General features: G+C 39.2%; 1 protein-coding gene and 1 non-coding gene across 2 annotated transcripts in view; both read right to left on the bottom strand.

Annotated features, from left to right (window-relative positions):
- The window catches only part of JMY (junction mediating and regulatory protein, p53 cofactor), a 71857-nt gene that overhangs the window by 32580 nt on the left and 14650 nt on the right, over positions 1 to 24627 (bottom strand). The window contains exon 2 of the mRNA XM_052646725.1: positions 12525 to 12698. Within this exon, the coding sequence (XP_052502685.1) occupies positions 12525 to 12698 (174 nt within the window). The remainder of the gene's footprint in view (positions 1 to 12524; positions 12699 to 24627) is intronic.
- Positions 3575 to 3646, bottom strand: TRNAC-GCA (transfer RNA cysteine (anticodon GCA)). The gene has a single exon. It is a non-coding gene; the product is annotated as a tRNA-Cys (tRNA).

Raw genomic sequence — 24627 nt, 5'->3', positions numbered from 1 at the left:
AGTTTTGCTTCAACATCAGTCCTTCCAATGAACACCCAGGACTGATCTTTAGAATGGACTGGTTGGATCTCCTTGCAGTCCAAGGGACTCTCAAGAGTCTTCTCCAACACCACAGTTCAAAAGAGTCAATTCTTCAGTGCTCAGCTTTCTTCACAGTCCAACTCTCATATCCATACATGACCACTGGAAAAACCATAGCTTCAACTAGACGGACCTTTGTTGGCAAAGTAATATCTCTGCTTTTCAATATGCTTTCTAGGTTGGTCATAACTTTCCTTCCAAGGAGTAAGCGTCTTTTAATTTCATGGCTGCAATCACCTCTGCAGTGATTTCGGAGCCCCCAAAAATAAAGTCTGACACTGTTTTACTGTTTCCCCATTTATTTCCCATGAAGTGATGGGACCAGATGCCATGATCTTCGTTTTCTGAATGTTGAGCTTTAAGCCAACTTTTTCACTCTCCTCTTTCACTTTCATCAAGAGGCTTTTTAGTTCCTTTTCACTTTCTGCCATAAGGGTGGGGTCATCTACATATCTGAGGTTACTGATATTTCTCCCAGCAATCTTGATTCTAGCTTGTGCTTCATCCAGCCCAGCGTTTCTCATGATGTACTCTGAATATAAGTTAAATAAGCAGGGTGACAATATACAGCCTTGACGTACTCTTTTCCAATTTGGAACCAGTCCGTTGTTCCATGTCCAGTTCTAACTGGTGCTTCCTGACCTGCATATAGGTTTCGCAAGAGGCAAGTCAGGTGGTCTGGTATTCCCATCTCTTTTAGAATTTTCCACAGTTTATTGTGATCCACACAGTCAAAGGCTTTGGCATAGTCAATGAAGCAGAAATAGATCTTTTTCTGGAACTCTCTTGCTTTTTTGATGATCCAGCAGATGTTGGCAAATTTATCTCTGGTTCCTCTGCCTTTTCTAAAACCAGCTTGAACATCTGGAAGTTCAAGGTTCACATACTGCTGAAGCCTGGCTTGGAGAATTTTGAGCATTACTTTACTAGCGTGAGAGATGAGTGCAATTGTGCGGTAGTTTGAGCATTCTTTGGCATTGCCTTTCTTTGGGATTGGAATGAAAACTGACCTTTTCTGGTCCTGTGGTCACTGCTGAGTTTTCCAAATTGGCTGGCATATTGAATGCAGCACTTTCACAGCATCATCCTTCATGATTTGAAATAACTCCACTGGAATTCCATCACCTCCACTAGCTTTGTTCGTAGTGATGCTTTCTAAGGCCCACTTGACTTCACATTCCAGGATGTCTGGCTCTAGGTGAGTGGTCACACCATCGTGATTATCTGGGTCGTGAAGCTCTTTTTTGTACAGTTCTTCTGTGTATTCTTGCCACCTCTTAATATCTTCTGCTTCTGTTAGGTCCACAGCATTTCTGTCCTTTATCAAGCTCATCTCTGCATGAAATGTTCCCTTGGTATCTCTAATTTTCTTGAAGAGACCTCTAGTCTTTCCCATTCTGTTGTTTTCCTTTATTTCTTTGCACTGATCGCTGAGGAAGGCTTTCTTATCTCTCCTTGCTCTTCTTTGGAACTCTGCATTCAGATGCTTATACCTTTCCTTTTCTCCTTTGCTTTCACTTCTCTTCTTTTCACAGCTATTTGTAAGGCCTCTCAGACAGCTGTTTTGCTTTTTTGCATTTCTTTTCCATGGGGATCGTTTTGATCCCTGTTTCCTGTACAATGTCACAAACCTCCATCCACAGTTCATCGCACTCTATCAGATCTAGTCCCTTAAATCTATTTCTCACGTCCACTGTATAATCATAAGGTCATATAAGTCTGAATTTGGCAATAAGGAGTTCATGATCTGAGCCACAGTCAGCTCCCAGTCTTGTTTTTGCTGACTGTATAGAGCTTCTCCATCTTTGGCTGCAAGAATATAATCAATCTGATTTCGGTGTTGACCATCTGGTGACGTCCATGTGTAGTCTTCTCTTGTGTTGTTGGAAGAGGGTGTTTGCTATGACCAGTGCGTTGTCTCAGCAAAACTCTATTAGCCTTTGCCCTGCTTCATTCCATACTCCAAGGCCAAATTTTCCTGTTACTCCAGGTATCTCTTGACTTCCTACTTTTGCATTCCAGTCCCCTATAATGAAAAGCACATCTTTTTGGGTGTTAGTTCTAAACAGTTTTGTAGATCTTCATAGAACCATTCAACTTCAGCTTCTTCAGCATTACTGGTTGGGGCATAGGCTTGGATTACCGTGATACTGAATGGTTTGCCTTGGAAACGAACAGAGATCATTCTGTCGTTTTTGAGATTGCATCCAAGTGCTGCATTTCGGACTCTTTTGTTGACCATGATGGCTACTCCATTTCTAAGGGATTCTTGCCCACAGTAGTAGATATAATGGTCATCTGAGTTAAATTCACCCATTCCAGTCCATTTTAGTTCGCTGATTCCTAGAATGTCGACGTTCACTCTTGCCATCTCCTGTTTGACCACTTCCAATTTGCCTTGATTCATGGACCTGACATTCCAGGTTCCTATACAATATTGCTCTTCACAGCATCAGACCTTGCTTCTATCACCAGTCACATCCACAGCTGGGTATTGTTTTTGCTTTGGCTCCATCCCTTCATTCTTTCTGGAGTTATTTCTCCACTGATCTCCAGCAGCATATTGGGCTCCTACCGACCTGGGGAGTTCCTCTTTCAGTATCCTACTGTTTTGCCTTTTCATACTGTTCATGGGATTCTCAAGGCAAGAATACTGAAGTGGTTTGCCATTCCCTTCTCCAGTGGACCACATTCTGTCAGACCTCTCCACCATGACCCTCCCATCTTAGGTGGTCCCACATGGCATGGCTTAGTTTCATTGAGTTAGACAAGGCTGTGGTCCCTGTGATCAGATTGGCTCTTACCTCTTATCACACTCATATGTTAGTTTATATCACCTGCTTCCCACTCTGAATGTTCCGTGAGGGCAAAGAAGGCACAGTATCTCTGCTTGCTTGCTCTTCACTAGTACGCTGCCTGGCATGAACTAGGTAATCTAAAATATTTCCTGAAAGAGTGAATAAAAATCCACTTCCATACATGTTTTTAAGGAGGACGGAAATATAGAAACATGTGTAAATACTCTCTTTTCAGAAATCTGTGTAAGTGAATAGGAAAAGGGAATAAGGCTTATTAAGGGTAGGCACTATGCTTTAATGGGAGGCCATGGAGCAGGTTAGAGGGAGAACCTATGTTTTCTCCTGTGAATAAAGAATCCAGTTATGAAAAGAAACTGAGAAAGAACAGATATATGTATCGTGCACAACTGAATCACTTTGCTGTACACCTGAGAGTAACACAACTCTGTAAAGCAACTATACTCCAATATAAATAAAAAGTAGAAGAGAAAGAACCCAGTTAAACATAAACTGGTAGAGAAGAGAGGAGGAAGAGGACACAAAACAGCTGTTTCTAGATGAAAAGAAAGTGGAGTCGCTCAGTTGTGTCCAACTCTTTGCAACCCCACAAACTGTGGCCCACCAGGCTCCTTTCTCCATGGGATTTTCCAGGGAAGAACACTGGAGTGGGCTGCCATTTCCTTCTCCAGGGGATCTTCCCAAGCCAGGGATCGAACCTGGGTCTCCTGCATTGCAGACAGGTGCTTTACCATCTGAGCCACCAGGGAACCCCCTAAAAAAAGCCACTCTTGACCCCAACGTGACATGAACACACAACCTTCTGATTGTTTTTAGATGGTAGGATGACAAACCATTTAGAAAAATTACTAAGCAAAAATTTAAATTTCTTAAGCAAAAATTAAAAACAAGAATAACTAGGGTTAGTGAGGTTACAGTGAGACAAGACACACATAATATACTGCTGGTGGAACTATAAATTGACTAAAACCTTTTCTGAAAAGTAATTTATGATACCATAATCTTTGAACACATTTAGCTGTTTAGATCAGGACAAACAAACTTTACTGAAGTCCATAAATTGCACAGGGATTTAAAGGAGGGGTATGATTTTGACAGCTACCTGGGGAGGATATGGGAAAAGAGAATCACCCAAAATGTGTGCTGTAGATAAGAATTAACCTCAGCAAAGCCTTGAGGCAAGTTAAGTTCAGTGTATGGTAAAGGACAGAGAGCAGTCCAGCCTACCTGGAGTTCAGGTAAAACAGATGAAGGTAGAGGAAGATAAGACTAGACAAGTAGGCTATGATCACCATGAGGAGGCTGTGGAGCTTGTACTGCACATGACAAGCAACTGGAAACCACTGTGGCATTCTCGGCAGTATGTGGCATATTTACTTACTTGCATTTAAGATTCTAGAAAACTTGTTTTCTGTAATAAAACCATTACCGTTTTGTGCTTTCATTTGTTGCGATTTAAAACAAGTTAAAAAGCAAAAGATTCACAAAATATGAAGAAAAGATTTAATAAATTGATCACTGCAGCAAAACTTAAATTCCTATTCAGCACGTTATGACAGAAGTCCCTTTCAATGACGTGACTAAACTCCATCTGTTTATTATACCTAAGACTGTAATTTAGGTTAGCTACAGTTTTTCCCTGACTTTGAAAGTCAAAATGTATTTAGATTCTATCACCTCCAAGTTCAACCTTCTGCCTTGTGATGCTAGGATTCGAGCTCTGAAAACCACATTTAGCCTTTGCCAGGAGGAAGGGCTGGAGGAGATTTCAGAGTTGAAGCAAAGAGACACCTTGCATCTTCCTATCTGTGTCACTTGACTTTCCTGTTTGCTGTTTCTGTGATCATCATTCCAGTCTCGCTTTTTAATCTCAGCATCTAGTACCTTCTTCAAGAAGTTAAAAGAAACGAGTCTGCAGTTATTTTAAGCTCTGCAGAACTGGCCTCATTGTGTGTGCCCAAGACAAAGCAGCACGTTAGTGCTTTATCCCCAGGGATCTGGTTCTCTCAAACAGCAGTGTCTTCTTCCTCAAATGTCAGCTTCATAGGGCCTATCCTTCACCTTTTCCCTTTGTAACCCCCAATCCTAGGAGTGGGGCCGTTTCTGCAATTAACTCTGGTACCTGAGAGCTGCCTTATGGTTCTCTGTAGAACCATACATATGGTTCTCTGTTGAAATAACTGGTTTGATCTTCCAGTTAGATCCCAACAAACCCAAATACAGAACAGAAAATGTAATAAACAGACTGAGCAGTGCTCATAATTCAAAAATCTTAACTCAGATCATGAAGATAGAAACTTTCACTTGCATAAACACTGTACAGAAATGAGAATTAAAAAAATATAAAAAATCTGGTATTTGGAGATAACTTGTACTTTGTTGTTGGATTATCTTTACCTTCATCGCACATATATACCCAAATACACAGAAGAACATGCTATGCTTTTTAAATGCTGTGTTTTCAACTGACTCCTAAAACTCAGTAGCTAATGCTACAGCCTACTGTTTAAAAATGTGATTATAGTTTATTGTACCAAAGACGTTAAGCTAGGATACTGAGTTCTTTTCCTAACTTGGAGAATCTGAAGATGTACAGCACTGGTCAGCTGGGTCATGTGCTAAACACAGTGACTCCTCTGTTGTCAATTTCAGTGCCAGAAAGAAAACAGTGTCTGTTTTTAACATGGAAAAAAGTATGTGTCCGTTTAGGTAGCTAGGATAGTGAGACTAGTTTATAAACACAGATTTCTTAGCAAGGAATTACTTATTATAAAGTACATCACTAGCTTGGATACTGGGTTTTATATGAGATGCTTAAGTGTTACTTCTATTGTTGAGATAGTAATTTTTAAAAAAGCACTCTGATTCTTGGGTAAAACAAATGCAAAGATAAATTTGTGAATATACTGATGTAGCAGTGATCTTAATGCAAATTTTCCAGGTCCAGGAGTTATATGACTCTTGACTAACAGGATGACATAATTAGATTCGGCATCATGTATTTCATGCATTTTTACATTCAAAGTAAATGTTAAATATAATATCCTCAGGAAAGAGTATGAAATGATGCATTTTTGAAGGTAAAAGGCATCTAAAGATAAGGAAATCAATAAAGAGTTCGGGTGAGAGATAAGTATCTTATTGTACAGTGTTAAGCACTATATGTAGAGTGCATACATATAATGCAGAGCGGGGATTCCCAGGTGGCTCAGTGGTAAGGAACCTTCCTGACAAGCAGGAGATGTGGGTTCGATCCCTGGGTTGGGAAGATACCCTGGAGAAGAAATAGCAACCTACTCCAGTATTCTTGCCTGAGAATCCCATGGACAGATTCTGGTGGGCTCCAAAGGGGCTCCATGGGGTCACAGAGTTGGACACAACTTACCAACTGAACAAAAACAACAAGCACTATATATTTCACAATGTACACAGTAGAGTATACAGTCGTCCAATGATGTAAAAATTGCACACTGCACAAAACCAGGAGGTTGGCCAAGCCATCTGTACTGCTGCACATGCCCACTTGTCTGCTGGAATAGTGCAGAGATGGGTGTCTTTTTCTATTTCACACAAAGACACCTACAGATTTCCCTGGGGGAGGAGAAGGGTGGAGGAAGAAGAGTATATTCAAATTACAACCAGAAAACAGTCAAATTGCAAAATGATATGACTGGATGCAAAGGGGAGGGAAAAGCTGAGGGTGCCTTCTAGTACTTACGTACTTTTAGCAAGTTATTAAAAATAAGTGGACAATGTGTTTGAAATGCTTATGGTTAATCCAGGAAGACTATCAGTAGGTGAACTCACTGTGACTCATCAAGACACTGGGTTTAAAAATCTAGAGAGGATCATCTAATTTATTTACTTTTACTTGGTTATTTAAGCTTCTCTCTTTTTTTTTGGAGGGGGGCGTGCTGTATGGCTGTGTGATCTTAGCTCCCCAACCACGAATCAAACCCTGGCCCCCAGCAGTGAAAAGCGCTAGTCACTGGACCACCAGGGAACTCCTCAAGAATCATCTAGTCTAATTTTCGTTTTATGGATGAGAAAACTGAGGCCCGAAGTGAATGCATCTTAGAATTTAGTGTGCTCCATACCTTAGCCGTTGCAGATTTTATTGGACATGTGGTTCTCAACTTTACAGTGTGTCATACTTACCAGGAAGACCTGCTAAAACAAAGATGGCTGGGCTCTTCCCTAGAGCTTCAGTTAAGGGTATCTGAGGTAAGGCCCATGAATCTGTATTTCTAACAAGGTTCGAGGTGATACTGATTCTCACTGTCTGGGGGTCACATTTTTCACATGTTAAAGAACCAGTACATTAAAGTCTGGGAGCTTCTGAAAGGGATGAGGCTAAAGAATAAAGGTCAAACTCCATAGGATGATACAGCTTTCTAGGTCCTGACCATACCTTCTCTCCTACAAATCCTTAGACCTGAGGCATACCAAACAATTCATACCCTGTGGAAAAACTAATAGAACAGGCTTTGCAGTCAAATGTGTTTCAGTCCCAGCCATGCCACTTATTGGCCTCCACACATGGTGCTGGGTTGGTGATTCAATAAGGTTTGAATAATTTACTGTGTCTAAAAACCCAAGTACTATGCCTGTTTATTATACCATTCCTATTCTTATATATATGGAATATTCTCAATTCCAATCTCTAATACAAACATATGTACTCACTTCCTACTGAATTCTTATTCTTCAATAGTGAAGCTCACTAATCCCTCTTTTATCATATGTCTTCAGGCTATGTTGATCACCTCATTTTGTGTCTCTATATAAACTTGTACATTTTGCTCATTTCTCTTTAAAAAAATCACCTGTTATAATTTATATACAACAAAATGTAACCATGTTTTAAACATAAATTTTGACAAAGTTTTATACCCATGTTAACAGCCACCATAATCAAGATTTAAAACACATCAATCTCTCCAAAGGATTCTGTTACATCTGCTTCCTCTCAGAGAATCTCCCCGGCCCCACCACAGGCAACAACTCTTCAGAACAATTTTCTACAATTCCATGTAAATGGAGGCATAGTTTATACTCTATGTCTGGCATCTTTCGCTCAGCACAACTTTTTGTAAGCTGTTTAATTGGGATTTAATTAATTTACATATAATCAAGTGTATCAATCTAAAGTAGTGACTTGATGAGTTTTGATTGCCATAAACCCAAGAAACAACCACTACAATCACGATATAAAACATTTCTGTCACCTCCAAAATATTCCGATACCACTTTGCCATCCACCCCTTCACACAGTGTCTATTCTCTTGTATCTGGCTTCTTCAACTTAGCATGACTCTGAGGTGTGTCTATGTTGCAGTGTCTTGTGTTGTTGCTTAGTTGTTACGTCATGTCTGACTCTGCAAACCCATGAACTGTAACCCGCCAGGCTCCTCTGTCCATGGAATTTTCCAGGTAAGAATACTGGAGTGGGTTGCTATTTCCTTCTCCAGGTGACCTTCCAGACCCAGGGATTTAACCTGCATTGACAGGTGGGATTCTTTACCACTGAGCCACCAGGGAAGACCACCTTTTGCACTGTCGAATATTATTCTATTACATGGAAATACCGCATTTTATTTACTCATCCACCTATTGATGGTTATTTGAGCTGTTCCAGTTTGAGGCTACCAGGAATCCAGTCGGGACAAACACTGGCAAGTTTTTCCTTTTGTGAACAGATGTTTTCATTTCTCTTGTATAGGTAACTAGGAGACAAACAGCTGAGTTGTAAGATATGTACAGTTGACTCTTGAACAACATAGGTTTGAACTGCATGAGTCCATTTCTATGCAGATTTCTTCCCCAACAAATATTACAGTGCTCTAAGATCTGCTGTTGTTGAATCCACAGATGGGGAACCATGAATCTGGAAAGCTTTTTTGCCATTAAACATCTGAGAATTCTGGTATAAATGGCAGGTACTGGAACCACATCCAAGGGTTGTTCAAAGATCAACTGTATACATTTAATTTTTGAAGAAACTGTCAAGCTGTTTTCCCAAGTGGCTGTACCACTTTAAAATCCTATTAGCAATGTATGAATATTCTAATTACTCTACATCCTCACTACCATTTGGGAGGGCCAAAATATTTCCATTTCACTCACTTGAGTAATCAGTGTGTAACAGTGTCACACTCTGGTATCGATCTGTATCTCTTAGGTGAGTGCATACAGTGTCACACTCTGGCATCAGTCTGTTATTTCCTAGGTGAGTGTGTACAGTGCTGCACTCTGGTATCGATCTCTATTTCCTAGCTGAGTGTGTACAGTGTTGCACTCTGGTATTGATCTGTATTTCCTAGGTGAGTATGTTGAACATCTCTGCATGTGATTATTGGCCATATCTTTGTGTCCTTTTAAATATTTAGCTCATACTGAAAATTTGGGGGTTTTATCTTACTGAGTTGCACAGTTCCTTTCTCAGATATATTGATATTACAAGTTATTTTGTCTCAAGTGTATGGCCTGCCTTCTCATTTCCTTAATCTTTCAAATAGCAAAATATTTAATTTTAGTGAAGTCCAATTTATCATTCTTTTTATTAGTTTTTGGCCCAAGTTTTCTGCACTGTATCTAAAAAAAACATTTGCCTTTCCTTCCCAAAGACTGTAAAACCTTTTGCAGTTTGCTTATAAAAGTTTTATACTGTAAGTTTTATGTTCTGGTCTAAGATGTACTCAAATTAATTTTTGTGTATGGTGTAACATAAGGAGGACTAGGGTTCATTTTTTCTATATAGATATCCACTTCTGGCAGCACTTGTTGATAAGACTATTCTTTTTCCCCTTACTGAACTGCCTTGGTACCTTTGTGAAAAACTAATTGAATATGTAGCCACAGGTCTATTTTAAATTCCATCCTACTGGAATTTTAATTTGCATCTACAGATCCACTGAGAGCTGACATGTGAACATTATTGACTATTTTAATAGATTTTCTTCCAATCTATTACCATGGTCTATCTCCCATTTATTTACGTATGCTTTAATTTCTCTCAGCAAAATTTTATAATTTTTCAGTATACAGTCCTTTAATAGATTTTATAAAATTTATCTTTAAACATTTCAAGCATTTTTTAAAATTTCTATTTCAGTTTCATTTCTGGAAGACAGAAAATACAACTGAATTTCTAAGTACTGACCTTGTAACTAAACTTACAGATTATTTCCAGTAGCTTTTTTAGATTATTTTTCACATGTGTGATCACATAATCTATGAATTACAAAAAGCTTTACTTTTTCCCCTAATGCCAGAGAAATAGTGAATAAAAGTTGTGAGAGCAGACAGTTTTGTTTAGTTACCAATCTTAGTGGAGGAAGAATTCAATCATTCATCATCACATATGATGTTAAATGATCTCTACATAATACCCTTTATCAGGTCAAGGATGGGCTTCCCTGGTGGCTCAGACAGTAAACAATCTGCCTGCAATGCAAGAGATCCAAACTTGATGCCCTGGTCAGGAAGATCCATCCCCTGGAGGAGGGAATGGCTACCCACTGCAGTACTCTTGCCTGGGGAATCCCATGGACAGAGGAGCCTGGCGGGCTGCAGTCCCTGGGGCTGCAGAGTCTGACACGCCTGGGCGACTAACACTTTCACTCTTCTCAGATCAAGGAAGTTCCCTTCTCTGCCTGCTTTGCTGACATTTTACCATGGATGGGCGATGAACTTTATCAAATGCATTTATGCACCCAGAGACACTGATTTTTTTTCCTTTATTGATAATATTGTGAGTTACATTGACTACTTTTTGTAATGTTAAACCAATCTTGTCTTTCTGAGATAAACCCTGGTCATGGTATATTATTGAATCCTATTTTTCAATATTACATTAAGGATTATTACATCTACATTCATAAGGGATATTCATTTGTAGTTTTCTTTTTCTCTGTAATGTCATTTGATCTGGATAATGCTTACCTCAGGGCTTTAAATTATGAATTCAACTTTGTTAATATCGAGCTACCAAATTTTTTCTATTTTCCTTTGAACCTATTTTGACAATTTGTATTTCTATAAGAAATGTGTCCATTATTATGTCTAAGTAGTTGAATTTTTGGCACAAATTTGTTCCTGTTCTCTTTCTAGCTCATCATTATACATCATTAGAGGACCAATGAAGTAAAATAACCATTTTTACCTCTGAAAATACTATCAGTTTAAAAAATATTGTCTGTTAAAAAAATTGTCTGTTCCTCCTCACATATATTCTGCTTCCCAGGAGAAAAAATGTAGTAGTAAGTGATGCTAGTGGACAACAGAGTCTGACATGGCGGTTCAATCAATTTGCTAATGTTAATACTCAATATAAATTATGCTGCTGCTGCTGCTGCTAAGTCACTTCAGTTGTGTCCGACTCTGTCCGACCCTGTCCGACCCCATAGATGGCAGCCCACCAGGCTCCTCTGCCCCTGGGATTCTCCAGGCAAGAACACTGGAGTGGGTTGCCAGTTCCTTCTCCAATGCATGAAAGTAAAAAGTGAAAGTGAAGTTGCTCAGTCGTGTCTGACTCTTAGTGACCCCCCCATGTACTGCAGCCCACCAGGCCCCTCTGTCCACAGGATTTCCCCGGCAAGAGTACTGGGGTAGGTTGCCATTTCCTTCTCCTATACAAATCATGATATATTAATAATTAATATGAAAGCAAAAATTCACTAGACGCTGACAGTCAATGTTCAGCTGTATGGAGTATGTCTGCTCTGCACTGCAACCAGTTTAGAAGATGGGGCCTCCATGTCTTCTAGTTCATTCCTGCCTTCCAGTCAAGTTTTCAATTGGCAAAAATTCTACAGTTCATTTTTAAAAATTGAAGGAAACTGTAGTGCCTAAAAATTGTTAGTTACTATTTATCACTTTAACCAAAATGCCAAGTTTATGATAAAACTGCCATTTTTTCCCAAAATGCCCATATTTTTCAAAATTATTAATAAAGGAGAACACATCAATTATGTGATGGTCTGTATGGCTCCATGTTGATTCATTAAAGGGAAAAAGACACACAGACATGCTTTACTTTGTTATATTTTTTCAAATATACACTCATTCTTGCCCCCAAGCATAAGGTTCTCAGAATAATTAGTAATTTCTCACATATATATTTATTAAATAATGCTCCAAATTAACTCATTATGAAAAAAAAATTTAATATCCTAGTTCAGCAATATTTTCATATGAATTAAACAGCAACATTGATTTGAGGTCAGCTATAAAACCAAACCCTTAACACTCACCTCAAAAAATGTAGTATTACTTTACACACAAAAATCAAATGTCATGAAGTTTAAAGCTCTACCATTAAGGCCTTGTAACTTTTAAAAAGGTCCTCCCAAAACATATGTTCCCAAAACTCCTGCTAAAGAAGTCTAGGACTAGACTAGACAATGTCCTCTCAACCCTGCCTACTCAGCACAGTCACCTTTTCAGATGGTTTTAAAATGAGGTATTCAGGCTCTGTGTAACCCAAAACTACCTAACTAGCATCTTTGGGAACAACAGACCAGATATCTACATTTATAAAAGCTCCTCTAATAATTAAAATGCATAGCCAGCCAGACTGAGAACTACAAAATAGGTAGGTAACATTTTAGGTTTTAAGAAAAATACCTTGATCTGCTGTCTTCGTAGCATAGCAAGTTCTCGCATGTCTCGGAATGGCTGCAGTAAATACTGATAGAGTTCAGTTGTGGCTTCTGCAAGGCTGCTGTAGGCTTCGTCCTCCATCTGATACAAGTCCAGAAGCTCTACCATGCTCTCTGTATTCTTGTGCTTATCCAAGAGCTGTGGAACAAGAAAGTTTCACTGCAAAGAAATCCAATTGGAATAGCCTGTAAACATTTGCAAACTCTCTATCATCTCAGGACTTTGGGACTCTGAAATGCGGAATTAAGAGAGAATGAGAAGCACTGATTGCTTGCATCACTCATCTCCATGACTCACGTGTTTTACTACAAGACCACTGCCTGACACATCCTTTTCTAACTGTGTCTCTAGTTTATTCCGGTTCTCTGCATATTCTGGTATTCTGGAATTCCATACTATCTGCCTACTCTAAAAAAGATTTTTCCAGCATCTAGTAGCTTTCTCCATATTTATATAAATTTTTTTTCCCATCATTTATCTAAGGCCTCCTCAGACAACCATTTTGCCTTGTTGCATTTCTTTTTCTTGGGGATGGCTTTGGTCACCATGCAAAGAAATACAGGAAAACAATAGAAAGGGAAAGACTAGAGGTCTCTTCAAGAAAATACCTACAAAACAATACCAATAAAGTTTGGAGACTGGCACTCTCCATTCAACTTCACTAGTCACTAAATCTAGAGCCTATTATACAGAGTGAAGTCAGAATGAGAAATATAAATATGGTATACTGACACATATATATGGAATCTAGAAAAACAGTACTGATGAATTTATTTTCAGGGCAGCAATGGAGAAACAAAGGTGGAGAACAGACCTATGGACATGGAGGCAGGGAAGGAGGGTGAGGGTGAGATGTATGGAGAGTAACATGGAAATTTACATTACCATGTGTAGAACAGACAGACAATGGGAATTTGTTGTATGACGGAACTCAAACTGGGGCTCTGTGACAATCTAGAAGGGTGGGATGGGGAGGGAAGTTCAGGAGGGAGGGGACATGGGTGTACCTATGGCTGATTCTTGTTGATGTCTGACAGAAAACCACAAAAATCTGTAAAGCAATTATCCTTCAATTAAAAAAAAGTGCCCCCCCCCCCAAAAAGATACAGTAATCAAGACAGTGTAATACTGGTAAAAGAACAGATCAATGGAAGAATCTAAAAGCAAACCCACACACAAATAGTCAAGCAGTCTTTTGACAAAAGAGCAAAGACAATTAAATGAAGAGATCAGTCTTTTCAACAAATGGTATTGAAACAAATGGATATCCATGTCTGAAAGAAAGAAAAAGAAATCTACAGACCTTAAACTTTTCACAAAAATTCATTTTAAATGGACCACAGATCTAAATGTAAGATTCAAAGTTATAAAACTCTTAGAAAATAACACAGGACAACATCTAGGTAACCTTAGGTTTGATGACTTATTAGATATAACATAAAAACACAACACTTTTCTATAAACCTGAACGTGGTAAAACAAAGTCTATTAACTTTTAAATGATGATAACAAACCTATTTAAAGACATAGTTTTATATTTCACCGTATGCATGATTTTATTTAAATAAACAAAAAATCATTAAAAATAAATCCGTTATATCCAATTAACACTGATTTTCACCCCTCTTAAGTCCTAGTGTTTTTAAGTGATTGGACCAATCTATGTCTTTCTGCTTTGTTAACAAGTAGTTTTGGTAGGCTGGTTTTGTTTGCTGTTTGTTTTTAATAGAGGCCTACTAGAACAAAAAGAATTCAAACATCAGTGATTTTAACAACCGATAACACACAAACGATTAACAGACATAGACAGAAGGCCAGACCAAGCGCTTTATGCTGAAAGCAAAGAGATGCCATCAAAGGTTTGTTGATTTGCTTTGTTTTTCCTTCAAAAATCTCTCCGGTTCCAGGGAAGCATCAAGGAATATTTTCCCAAGTAAAGGAATCTTGTTATTCTGAAGGGTAAAAAGGGACTAACTAGGCAAAGTGGGGCTTCCCTAGTGGCTCAGCTGGTACAGAATCCGCCTGTAATGCAGGAGACCTGGGCTCGATTCCTGGGTTGGGAAGATCCCCTGGAGAAGGGAACGGCTACCCACTCCAGTATTCTGGCCTGGAGAATTCCATGGACTGTACAGTCCACGGGGTCACAGAGTCTCACTTTCACTTTCTTTCAGGCAAAGTATAAAGGGAAGACTCGGTCAGAAAAACACAGTGACTTGTCCCTGGATAAAGTAAGACTTATAAATTGGAGCAGACAGAGAAAGGCAACATATGAAAGACAATTCTGGAGACACCAGCATACATGATGGACTGGAGTTACACTACAGTGGTGAGAACAGACTGGAAGGGGCAACAGAGTGGACGCAAACAGGTTAGTTCACAGCCTCCTAGGTTGGTCCATGAAAGCTGCTGGTAAGGTTAGACTGGAGGAAGAGAAAAGCACGGATTCATGAAATGCTTTGGAGGTAAAAGCAACTGGACTTGTTAAAAGACTGGATTTCCCCTTGACTCTAAGATCTTTGGTCTTCACTGATACAAAGAACACAGGAATAGAAACAGTTTGTAGAGCAAAGTTTACAGATTCAGAGACAGCGTCCAAACTGTTTTTTAGCTATCCATGAAAAGAGGTCATAAAGGGAAGGCACAATGTCCCCAAGCTAGACCTTTACCTTTAGTTGGTCTACAATCTACCTAGGGAAACAAACCAAGAGACAGAAGTAAAACACTGATTGTAAAAGACAGTAAAAGCTTAGAGAAAAGATGGTTCCGAGTGGGCTAAAGCAGCTGAAACAGATGTCCGAAAACTAGGATCTGAAGTGGATCTTGAAAGATGGGAAGTGAAGACAGGTGAAGAACAACAACCCAGTCTTAAGAAATTACATGAATAGAAGTGTCGCAGATTTGAAATTTGGATGGGAGGAAGAGGGTGGCAGAGTGTCACTGTGCTCCTTGAGGTAGAGTGTATGCACTAGTAGGCAGGACACCACACTGAGTCAGTAAATGCAGCATTTCTAATAAGCGGGGGAACCATCTATGGAACAGAAAAAAAAGAATGATACATTTGATCAATGGGATCTGTTTAATGTTTAGTTTACATAGTTCAACGTATCTAGAAAACCATATCAAAGTGATGGTCATTTAGCATCTGGTTACTTGAAGCATGGTCTGGGACCAGCATTGTCTGAGAACTGGTTAGAAATAAAGAACCTCAGGGCCCACTCCAGACCCACAGAATGAGAATCAGCGATGGGCATGCACAGTGAAGTCTGAGACACACTGCTTCAGTAAACGCCTTCTATGCCCACACTGCCTGTGCGTGCTTGGTTGCTTGGTCTCTGAGACCCCATGGATTGCAGCCCACCAGGCTCCTCTGTCCGCGGGGACTTTCCAGGCAAGAATACTGGAGTGGGTTGCCATACCCTCCTCCAGGGGATCTTCCCAAGCCAACAATCAACACCAGGTCTCTGGCACTGCAGGCAGATTCTTTACTGTCTGAGCCACCAGGGAAGCCCCCACATTAACTATAATGCGAGACAAAAGTCTCAATAAATTACACAAATTATGTAGCACATCTTCAAATTGAAACTTGTTAGAATTATGATATGTAACATTTTTTCTTGTATCTAAAATCATTTTTCCCTCACTCTTTCTCTCACTATTTAACTATTATTTTATTTTAGCTCAACTAGCACTATTCAGACCAAAATTAAGGCAAAATTCCCATTTCTCACGATTCAGTTCCATATTAAAGCATTTTTAGCTATTCTTAAAAAAAAAGTTACTACTGAAGCCAACCACAGAATGATCTTCACCTTTAGAAGACAGGTCCAAAGAGACAAAGTCTGTCTGGCATTATCTCCAGCACTGGCCAGATCTTATCTCCAATACATGGGCCAGTCAATGAAACTGAATGTTTAAAAGCAATCCCCCCACTCCCCACAAATACATTAAATCAGTAAAAATAAACAAAAAATATTGAACAAATAAAAAATAAAAGCGATGCCCATTAAAATAATCAAATTGACTGTTTTCATTCTGATATGTTTGCTTGTTTTTTAAAAATTATAATTTGGCCTTTTACTACTGCAAAGAAATGATGAAATTATAATGAAGATATTCCAGTTCTTCTGACAGAATTCTATTAATTTACAAACTGGCAATTTACAATCCAATTTAGAATAACCTGAAAAATCACAATAGAAATAGAATTCAATAAGCTGTTATAATTTATATGCAGAAACCAACAGCCCTTTCATATTAAATACAAAACAATCAGCAAGGATTCCATCTGTAATAAAACAGAAAAATACCTAGGAATAAACTTAAATCTATTAAGAGCCATGTAAATAAAATGTTATGGTACCAAAAGACTATAAATAAATGGAAGACTGAATCTATAAATTTTATATGGTAACAAAACACCTTGATACTTCTATGGCACAGGAAAAAGCCAATTTTAAAGTTCAAGTGGAAAAATAAGAGGACAAAATAGCGCAAAAAAAAAAAAAACTTTGTTTTTCTTATAAAGAGTAAATGTGGAGAAAGGTAATGGGCTACCCAGGTATTATAAATATTTGATATAAGCATTGAGTACAATGAAGTAATAAAGAGTTCAGATATATGAAAGTTTACTGCATGATAAGCAAGAATCATTCAAGAAATATTTGTGATAACTGTCATTTCCCCAGAAAAAAAAAGAGTTGGACCCCATCTTATTCCTGAATGAAGTAGCTCAGTCGTGTCTGACTCTTTGCCACCCCGTGGCCTGTAGTCTGCCAGGCTCCTCCATCCATGGGATTCTCCAGGCAAGAGTACTGGAGTGGGTTGCCATGTCCTTCTCCAGGGGATCTTCCCGACCCAGGGACTGAACCCACGTCTCCTGCATTGCAGGCAGATGCTTTACCGTCTGAGCCACCAGGGAAGCCAAAATCAATTCTTGCAGGGTCAACAATTTAAATGCAAACAGCAAAATCAACTGGCTACAGACATAAATAACTAAATCAAGAAATAAATGACAAAGGGAAAAATATTTGCAACACAATTTCCAAGATCAAAACAAACAACAAACAGGTAAAGAAATTACTCTTGAACAAATGAAGATTCATTCATACTGCAAAATAAATCACAAATTAAAACTTTTCATGGGAGACAGGGTGCTCAGGGCTGGTACACTGGGATGACCCTGAGGTATGGGTTGGGGAGGGAGGTGTTCGGGGGGTTCAGGATGGGGAACACATGTACACCCATGGCTGATTCATGTCAACGTATGGCAAAAACCACCACAATACTGTAAAGTAATTAGCCTCCAATTAAATTAATTTTAAAAAATAAATAAAACCTTTCATGGATAAGATAAAGTTTTGAAAGTAAGTCTTGGATTTAAAAGGATATATTAGGTTGGTACAAAATTATGGTTTTGCATTGTTGAACTTTGCCATTTGATACTGGAATACATTCTTAAATAAATGTTGTTATGTTATACACCATTTTAATATGCATTTCTCACTTTATGCTTTTTGCTAATGAATTATTACTAGCTGTTTATACGCATTTTAGTCAATGGAAATGATGTTAGACAAAAAACATATTTGAGCAATTTTCTTGTTTGAGTTCAAAATGGGTCATAAAGCAGGAGAGACAACTCGCAACATCAACACCACCACTTGGTCAAGGAACTGCTAATGAATGTACAGTCCAGTGGTGTCTCAAGAAGTTTTGCAAAGGAGACAAGAGCCCTGAAGATGAGGAGTGAAATGGCCGGCCACTAGAAATTGACAACAACCCACTGAGAGCATCATTGAAGCTGATCCTCTTACAACTACACAGGAAGCTGCCCAAGAACTCAATGTCAACCTCAGTACAGTCATTTGGCATTTAAAGCAAATTGGAAAGGTGAAAAAGCTCAGTGAGTGAGTGCCTCATGAGCTGACTACAAATTAAAAAAAAAAAAGCATTTTTGAAGTGTCATCTTCTCTTATCCTTTTCTTAAATTTTTAATTGGAGAATAATCACAATATTATGATGGCTTCTGCCTTACATCTATACGAACTGGCCATAAGCATACATTTGTCCCTTCCATCCTGTACCCCTCTCTCACCTCCCTCCCCACCCCATCCCTCCACACTGTCACAGAGCACCAGCTCTGGGTGCCCTGCATCACACATCAGGAAAAAAAGACACATGTATCCCAAAGTTCACCGCAGCACTATTTATGACAGCTTGGACATGGAAGCAACCTAGATCTTCACTGGCAGATGAATGGATAAACAAGCTGTGGTACATATACACAGTGGAATACTACTCAGCCATAAAAAGGAACACATCTGAGCCAGTTCTGGTGAGGTGGATGAACCTAGAGCCTATTACACAGAGTGAAGTAGGCCAGAAAGAGAAAGACAAATATCACATATTAAGGCACACATATGGAAACTGGAAAGATGGTACTGACAATCCTCCATGCAGGGCAGCAAAAGAGACACAGATGTAATGAACAGACTTTTGGACTCAGTGGGAGAAGGCGACGGTGGGATGATCTGAGAGAACAGCACTGAAACCTACACATTACTGTATGTAAAACAGACAGTCTTCTGTTATTCTATCAACAACAACGAGTCATTTCTCAATCGGATTGTGACAGGAGACGAAAAGTGGACTGTATACGACAAGTGTGATGACCAGCTCAGTGGTGGGACTGAAAAGAAGCGCCAAAGCACTTTCCAAAGCCAAACGTACCCAAAAAAGGGTCACGGTCACTGGTGGTCTGCTGCCTGACTGATCCACTACAGCTTTCTGAATCCTGGCGAAACCATTACAACTGAGCAGTATCCTAAGCAAATCGATGAGGTGCACCCCAAAATGCCTTGCCTAAACCCAGCATTGGTCAACAGATAGGGCCCAATTCTTCTCTGCAACAATGCCCAACCACACGTCACACAACCAACACTTCAGAAGTTGAACAAATTGGGCTACAACATTTTGCCTCATCTGCCATATTCACCTGACCTCTCACCAACCGACTAACACTTCTTCAAGCATCTCGACAACTTTTTGCAGGAAAAATGCTTCCACAACCAGCAGGATGCAGAAACGCTTTCCAAGAGTTCATGGAATTCCGAACCATGGATTTTTAGGCTACAGGAAGAAACAGACTTCTTTCTCATTGGCAAAAGTGTGCTCACCGTAATGGCTCCTATTCTGATGAATACAGATGTGCTTGAGCTGAGTTACAATGATCTACGATTCAGGGTCGCAAACCACAATCGCTTTTGCACCAACCTAACAGAAACAACAAAGGTCCATCTAGTCAAGGCTATGGTTTTTCCAGTGGTCATGTATGGATGTGAGAGTTGGACTGTGAAGAAGGCTGAGTGCCAAAGAATTCATGCTTTTGAACTGTGGTGTTGGAAAAGACTCTTGAGGGTCCCTTGGACTGCAAGGAGATCCAACCAGTCCATTCTGAAGGAGATGAGCCTTGGGATTTCTTTGGAGGGAATGATGCTGAAGCTGAAACTCCAGTACTTTGGCCACCTCATGCAAAGAGTTGACTCATCGGAAAAGACTCTGATGCTGGGAGGGATTGGGAGCAGGAGGAGAAGGGGACGACAGAGGATGAGATGGCATCACTGACTCAATGGACATGAGTCTGAGTGAACTCCAGGAGCTGGTGATGGACAGGGAGGCCTGGCGTGCTGCGATTCATGGGGTCGCGAAGAGTCAGACACGACTCAGCAACTGAACTGAACTGAACAGAAACAAATAGTAACCACCTTCTTTTGTTTCAAACAGTGTGAATTGATACATCCTCTACAGAAAGCAATTTAAGCAAAATACATATTTCTCTTTGACCCAGCCATTTCTCTTACAGAATTTTATCCTATAGATACATATACACATGTGGGAAAAGATACGCTATTTCAGCAGCAAAAGACCAGGAAAAAACCTATATATCAAACCAAATTCATTCAATGGAGCATCATTTAGCCATTAGAAGAAATTGTTTGTTACAGGAAAAAGAAAACTAAGACGCTAATAACATGCCACCATTCTGAGTTGCTCAAAAGTGGAAAACAGGGCGCGTCGCTATGTACTGCCTATGTCTTTATGCACGCAACTGAACCTGTAAGACACACAAGCAGCTCTTATGGGCGGCTCCTCTGAGGAGATGAGAAGACGGGGGAAGGAGCTGGGTTTATACTCCAGCTTTCAATCATGACCTATGGAGTGAATATACTTTTTTAAAAAAGGAAAGTCTTATAGCCTATTTCTTTTCCACCCCGAAAGTATCTTGGCTTACACATGAAAAGAAGAAAATTAAATTATACCCTTTGCCACAACATCTAAAACTGCACATACAACTTTTGCTAAAGTATGAGAAATATGAAAATGATACATGCTTCTCTTCATTTGCTCACCTACAACTGTACCTAAGCCATGTGTTCAACCATCTATTTTAAGCTACAGCTGAAAGAAGATTATGAAAGTAATAGCAGCAGTGTGAAAAATCAATTTCTAATCACAACACTCTTCTGAAGTCCCAGAAATCAGTTCTAATTATTGGCAAAGATGCTCCTAGGCTTAACACCAAGGCTGCAACATATCTGAAATAAAATAACCAGATTAAGGAAGGACAGGACAATAAAATGGGAGGGGGGTATTGTCACATGAGTGTGTAATAGCAACAAAGCAGTGGCTAACTTTACAATGAGTTATAAACTATCCCTTTTTTTTGGCCCCACCTCACAAGCTTGTGGTATCTTAGTTCCCTGACCAGGGATTGAACCCCGGCCCTCAGCAAAGAAAGCACTGAGTCCTGACTACTGGACTACCAGAGAATTCCCTAAACAATCTTTTGATTGTTTTAATTAAGGCAATAATTCTCTCCTTGTAAGAAAATGTACATTGAAAGAAGCCCCTTATCTATTATTCCACTTGAAAATGGAACTTACGTTGATTTTCTACCAAGTACTAGGAATAGTAGAACTGTTAAAAAAGATGTTTCAATAATAAAAGTTCTCCAAGCCATTTACAAGCAATCAAGTGAGAGGCTTCAACACTAAGACAATCCTCAGATACTGGGCTTCTTTGAGCTCTTCTTACAGAGACACTAAAGTAAATGTAAGGCACCGGTTTAGACACTACTTAGTACCGACAGAAAAACATTGTCACCATATGCTTGCTAATTATATCACAATCGGATTCTACACAGGTGTGCAACCACAAGAAAATCAGTTATTCTACTCAAATATTAACAGTTATATATTTCCCAAATGCCTCTGATCAACAAAGCAGTACTTTACAAAGCTATTATGCACCAACTAAACTTAATACTCCTGCAGAGAAGCCCAAGGCGTCTCACCTAACACTGCTAATTTATTAATTTGTCTTCTTAGCTATAAAGTTTCACGTTTTTCCAACATTAGATTACCTAAAAACCAATTATAGCTTCAATCAGCAGTTTATTTTAATCTAAGTATCTGAAAATAATCTTAAAGGAAATGAATTTTTAAATGTCAAAAGTGACAACGTACTAAGCATTAGACTGTTTAGTCTAAACCATTTCCTATAATCCAAAAGATAAAAGACTTCAACTGTAAAAGATAATCACAACCTGTTACAATAATGCATTTAATTTTCTATTTTGCTAACCAAAACTGACTAAATCCAGGGACTAAATAAACTGAACTGTGGATATTCGCAGGTTATTAACTGTGAAATGTAAAAGGTGCTATAAATAATATACACAAAAAAAGAGAAGAAAGAAATTGGAAAGAGAGTTAGCTTACTTAGGATTAAGAATATCTGAGACAGATGTATAGAGAAGGCCTGAATTTAAAATGGAGAGAATAGTGTTTGCTAAACTTCAGAAGATTCACTGACGGATACAAACTGAGTCAGAATACAGATGGACCTATGAGACTACAACATGCCTACAAAGGGTGATTTTGGACGGGCTCAAGTGCACCCAATACAAAACAGAGATACTCATTACAGGATGCAATGGAAAGGAGGGCAGACAGGAACAGGGCTTAGAAAGTAAAAAACTGAATTACCTGTTTCAAAACCTGAAACATCGCTCATGCAATTTATTTAGAAAGTCATTTTGCTCTACTGAGTCACTTAAAAGAAATGAAGCAGAACTGTATACAGCATTAATTAAACACATTAACCTCATAAGTAGAACACTTCTTTTCCCTTCCTTCCAGCTTCCCTAACAGATACCTTTTTTGTTTCCCCCAGTCTAATTCTGATAACAACTAAGCTCCTAACCTACTCTGATATTTGAAACAAAGCTCAGCTTATTGCAAAGTTTCTCTAGGGCAAGGACCCCACAACTTTCATCAGGTTCTTAAAGGAGTCAGTGACAACAGCTTTTAAAAAATTTCTTTCAAGACTCCCTATAACCATTGTAACAGAGAAAGTACAAAATAAACTTGTGCCATTTACTCCCTTCTTTAGCCCTATTCAACTTTGGCTTTTTAACCCTGTGAAAAGTTACAAATACAGGGGAAAGGAAGAAAGCACCTCCTGTGCTTAACTGAGTCCCCATCCCGCAGGATGCCAATCAGTTATAGAGCCTGCTCGCAGACTTCAGGATTACAGTGAAAGTTGCTCAGTCATGTCTGACTCTGTGCAACCCCACGGACTGTAGCCTGCCAGGCTCCTCTGTCCATGGAATTCTCCAGACCAGAATACTGGAGTGAGTAGCTGTTCCCTCCTTCAACGGATAGGACTGCCACTATCCTTGAAGACCCTCAGATAATTTGTGAAGTCCTGGGTATAATTAGAAGCTAAACTCTCTCCTGCCCAGAGTCTCAGAACTTTCTTCCTACTTTAATGTGTCAAACCCAATACAGTGCCTCATTTTTAAATTAAAATGTTTAAGCAGCAACATAAAATCTACAAACAATACCATCCTTTAAATTATTATTAAGACATGAAATTAATTATCTGCTTGTGGAAAACGGTAACGCAAAACTAGCAATGTGGTGCTAAGATGGAGAGGGAGGCCTGCCCCAGCAATCCACCTGGATCTGTGGTCCTGAGAATTTCCCTTAGGCCTAGGGGACTGGTTTTCTCAATGACAAGGAAGGGCCAACACCACATACATTTTCACACAAAGCACACTGCTCAACTCTGTTCTTGTTTTGTACAAGTGTTGAATCATTTTTATTACTATGTCAATCGCTGATTATTTATTAGGAACTGTTAATGCTGAAATCCAATTTTGGAAAGTATAAGGGCTACTATTTTGAAAATTGGTTATCAGATTATTTCATAGGTGAGTGGCAAATTTAATTTCATTTTACTTCTGGTGAGGAAGTACCTTTAATTAAAATGTTAGGTACATGTACACATGTCATATACAGAAACCAACTTTATAACATATCAAAAAACGTCCACTGAGTACCCACTGAGTACAGAAACACTGGGGAATTGAGGCATTAGAAAAGAAAAACAGCAAACCCACCTTTGTCTCCTGGGCCTTACAATGCATTTTAAAGGGTAGGAGGGAATCCATAAAGGGAAAAACCAGAAAAGCAGTCATGAATGATGTGACCCATATGTAATATACTGCGTCTCTGATCTCTGAATTTCTGACAGAAAGTCCTGGTTTCTGAAAGTGGTCATGAATGGCTTTCTTCAGGAGGGGTACCTGACCTGGCCCGGGAAGAAGGAACTTAAACCACGGAAGAACAACACGCACAGGCGAGGAATGTGTCCTTCCTCTCATACAATACACGGTGTACGGGAAGTTCAGTGAGCAATGTGTAAAGGAGCTTCACTAGAATAATGAAAGGTTCATGCAGAGAAAAGAAAGAGATTAACTGGCAGGTTAACCAGAAAATGGATGATACTGAAGACCAGGATTTAGGCCCTGTTACAGGACAATGGTAAGCAATAGAAGAGGTCGGCTTGATGTGTGTATATTACAGCTAAGAGTTGGGTATGAAGATGTGCAAAGTAATGCTTGGGAGCAAGTATTACAAAGGCTACTTTGCAAGGAAGACATTGAAGGAGAGCTAAAATAAGTCCAGGGATGAAATTGTGAGATTAGGCGTAGGAGCAACAT

Source organism: Budorcas taxicolor, chromosome 10 (assembly GCF_023091745.1).
Source record: "Budorcas taxicolor isolate Tak-1 chromosome 10, Takin1.1, whole genome shotgun sequence".
NCBI classification, from domain to species: domain Eukaryota; kingdom Metazoa; phylum Chordata; class Mammalia; order Artiodactyla; family Bovidae; genus Budorcas; species Budorcas taxicolor.
The sequence above is the reverse complement of the archived record's forward strand: the minus strand, read 5'-3'. Positions and strand labels throughout refer to the sequence as shown.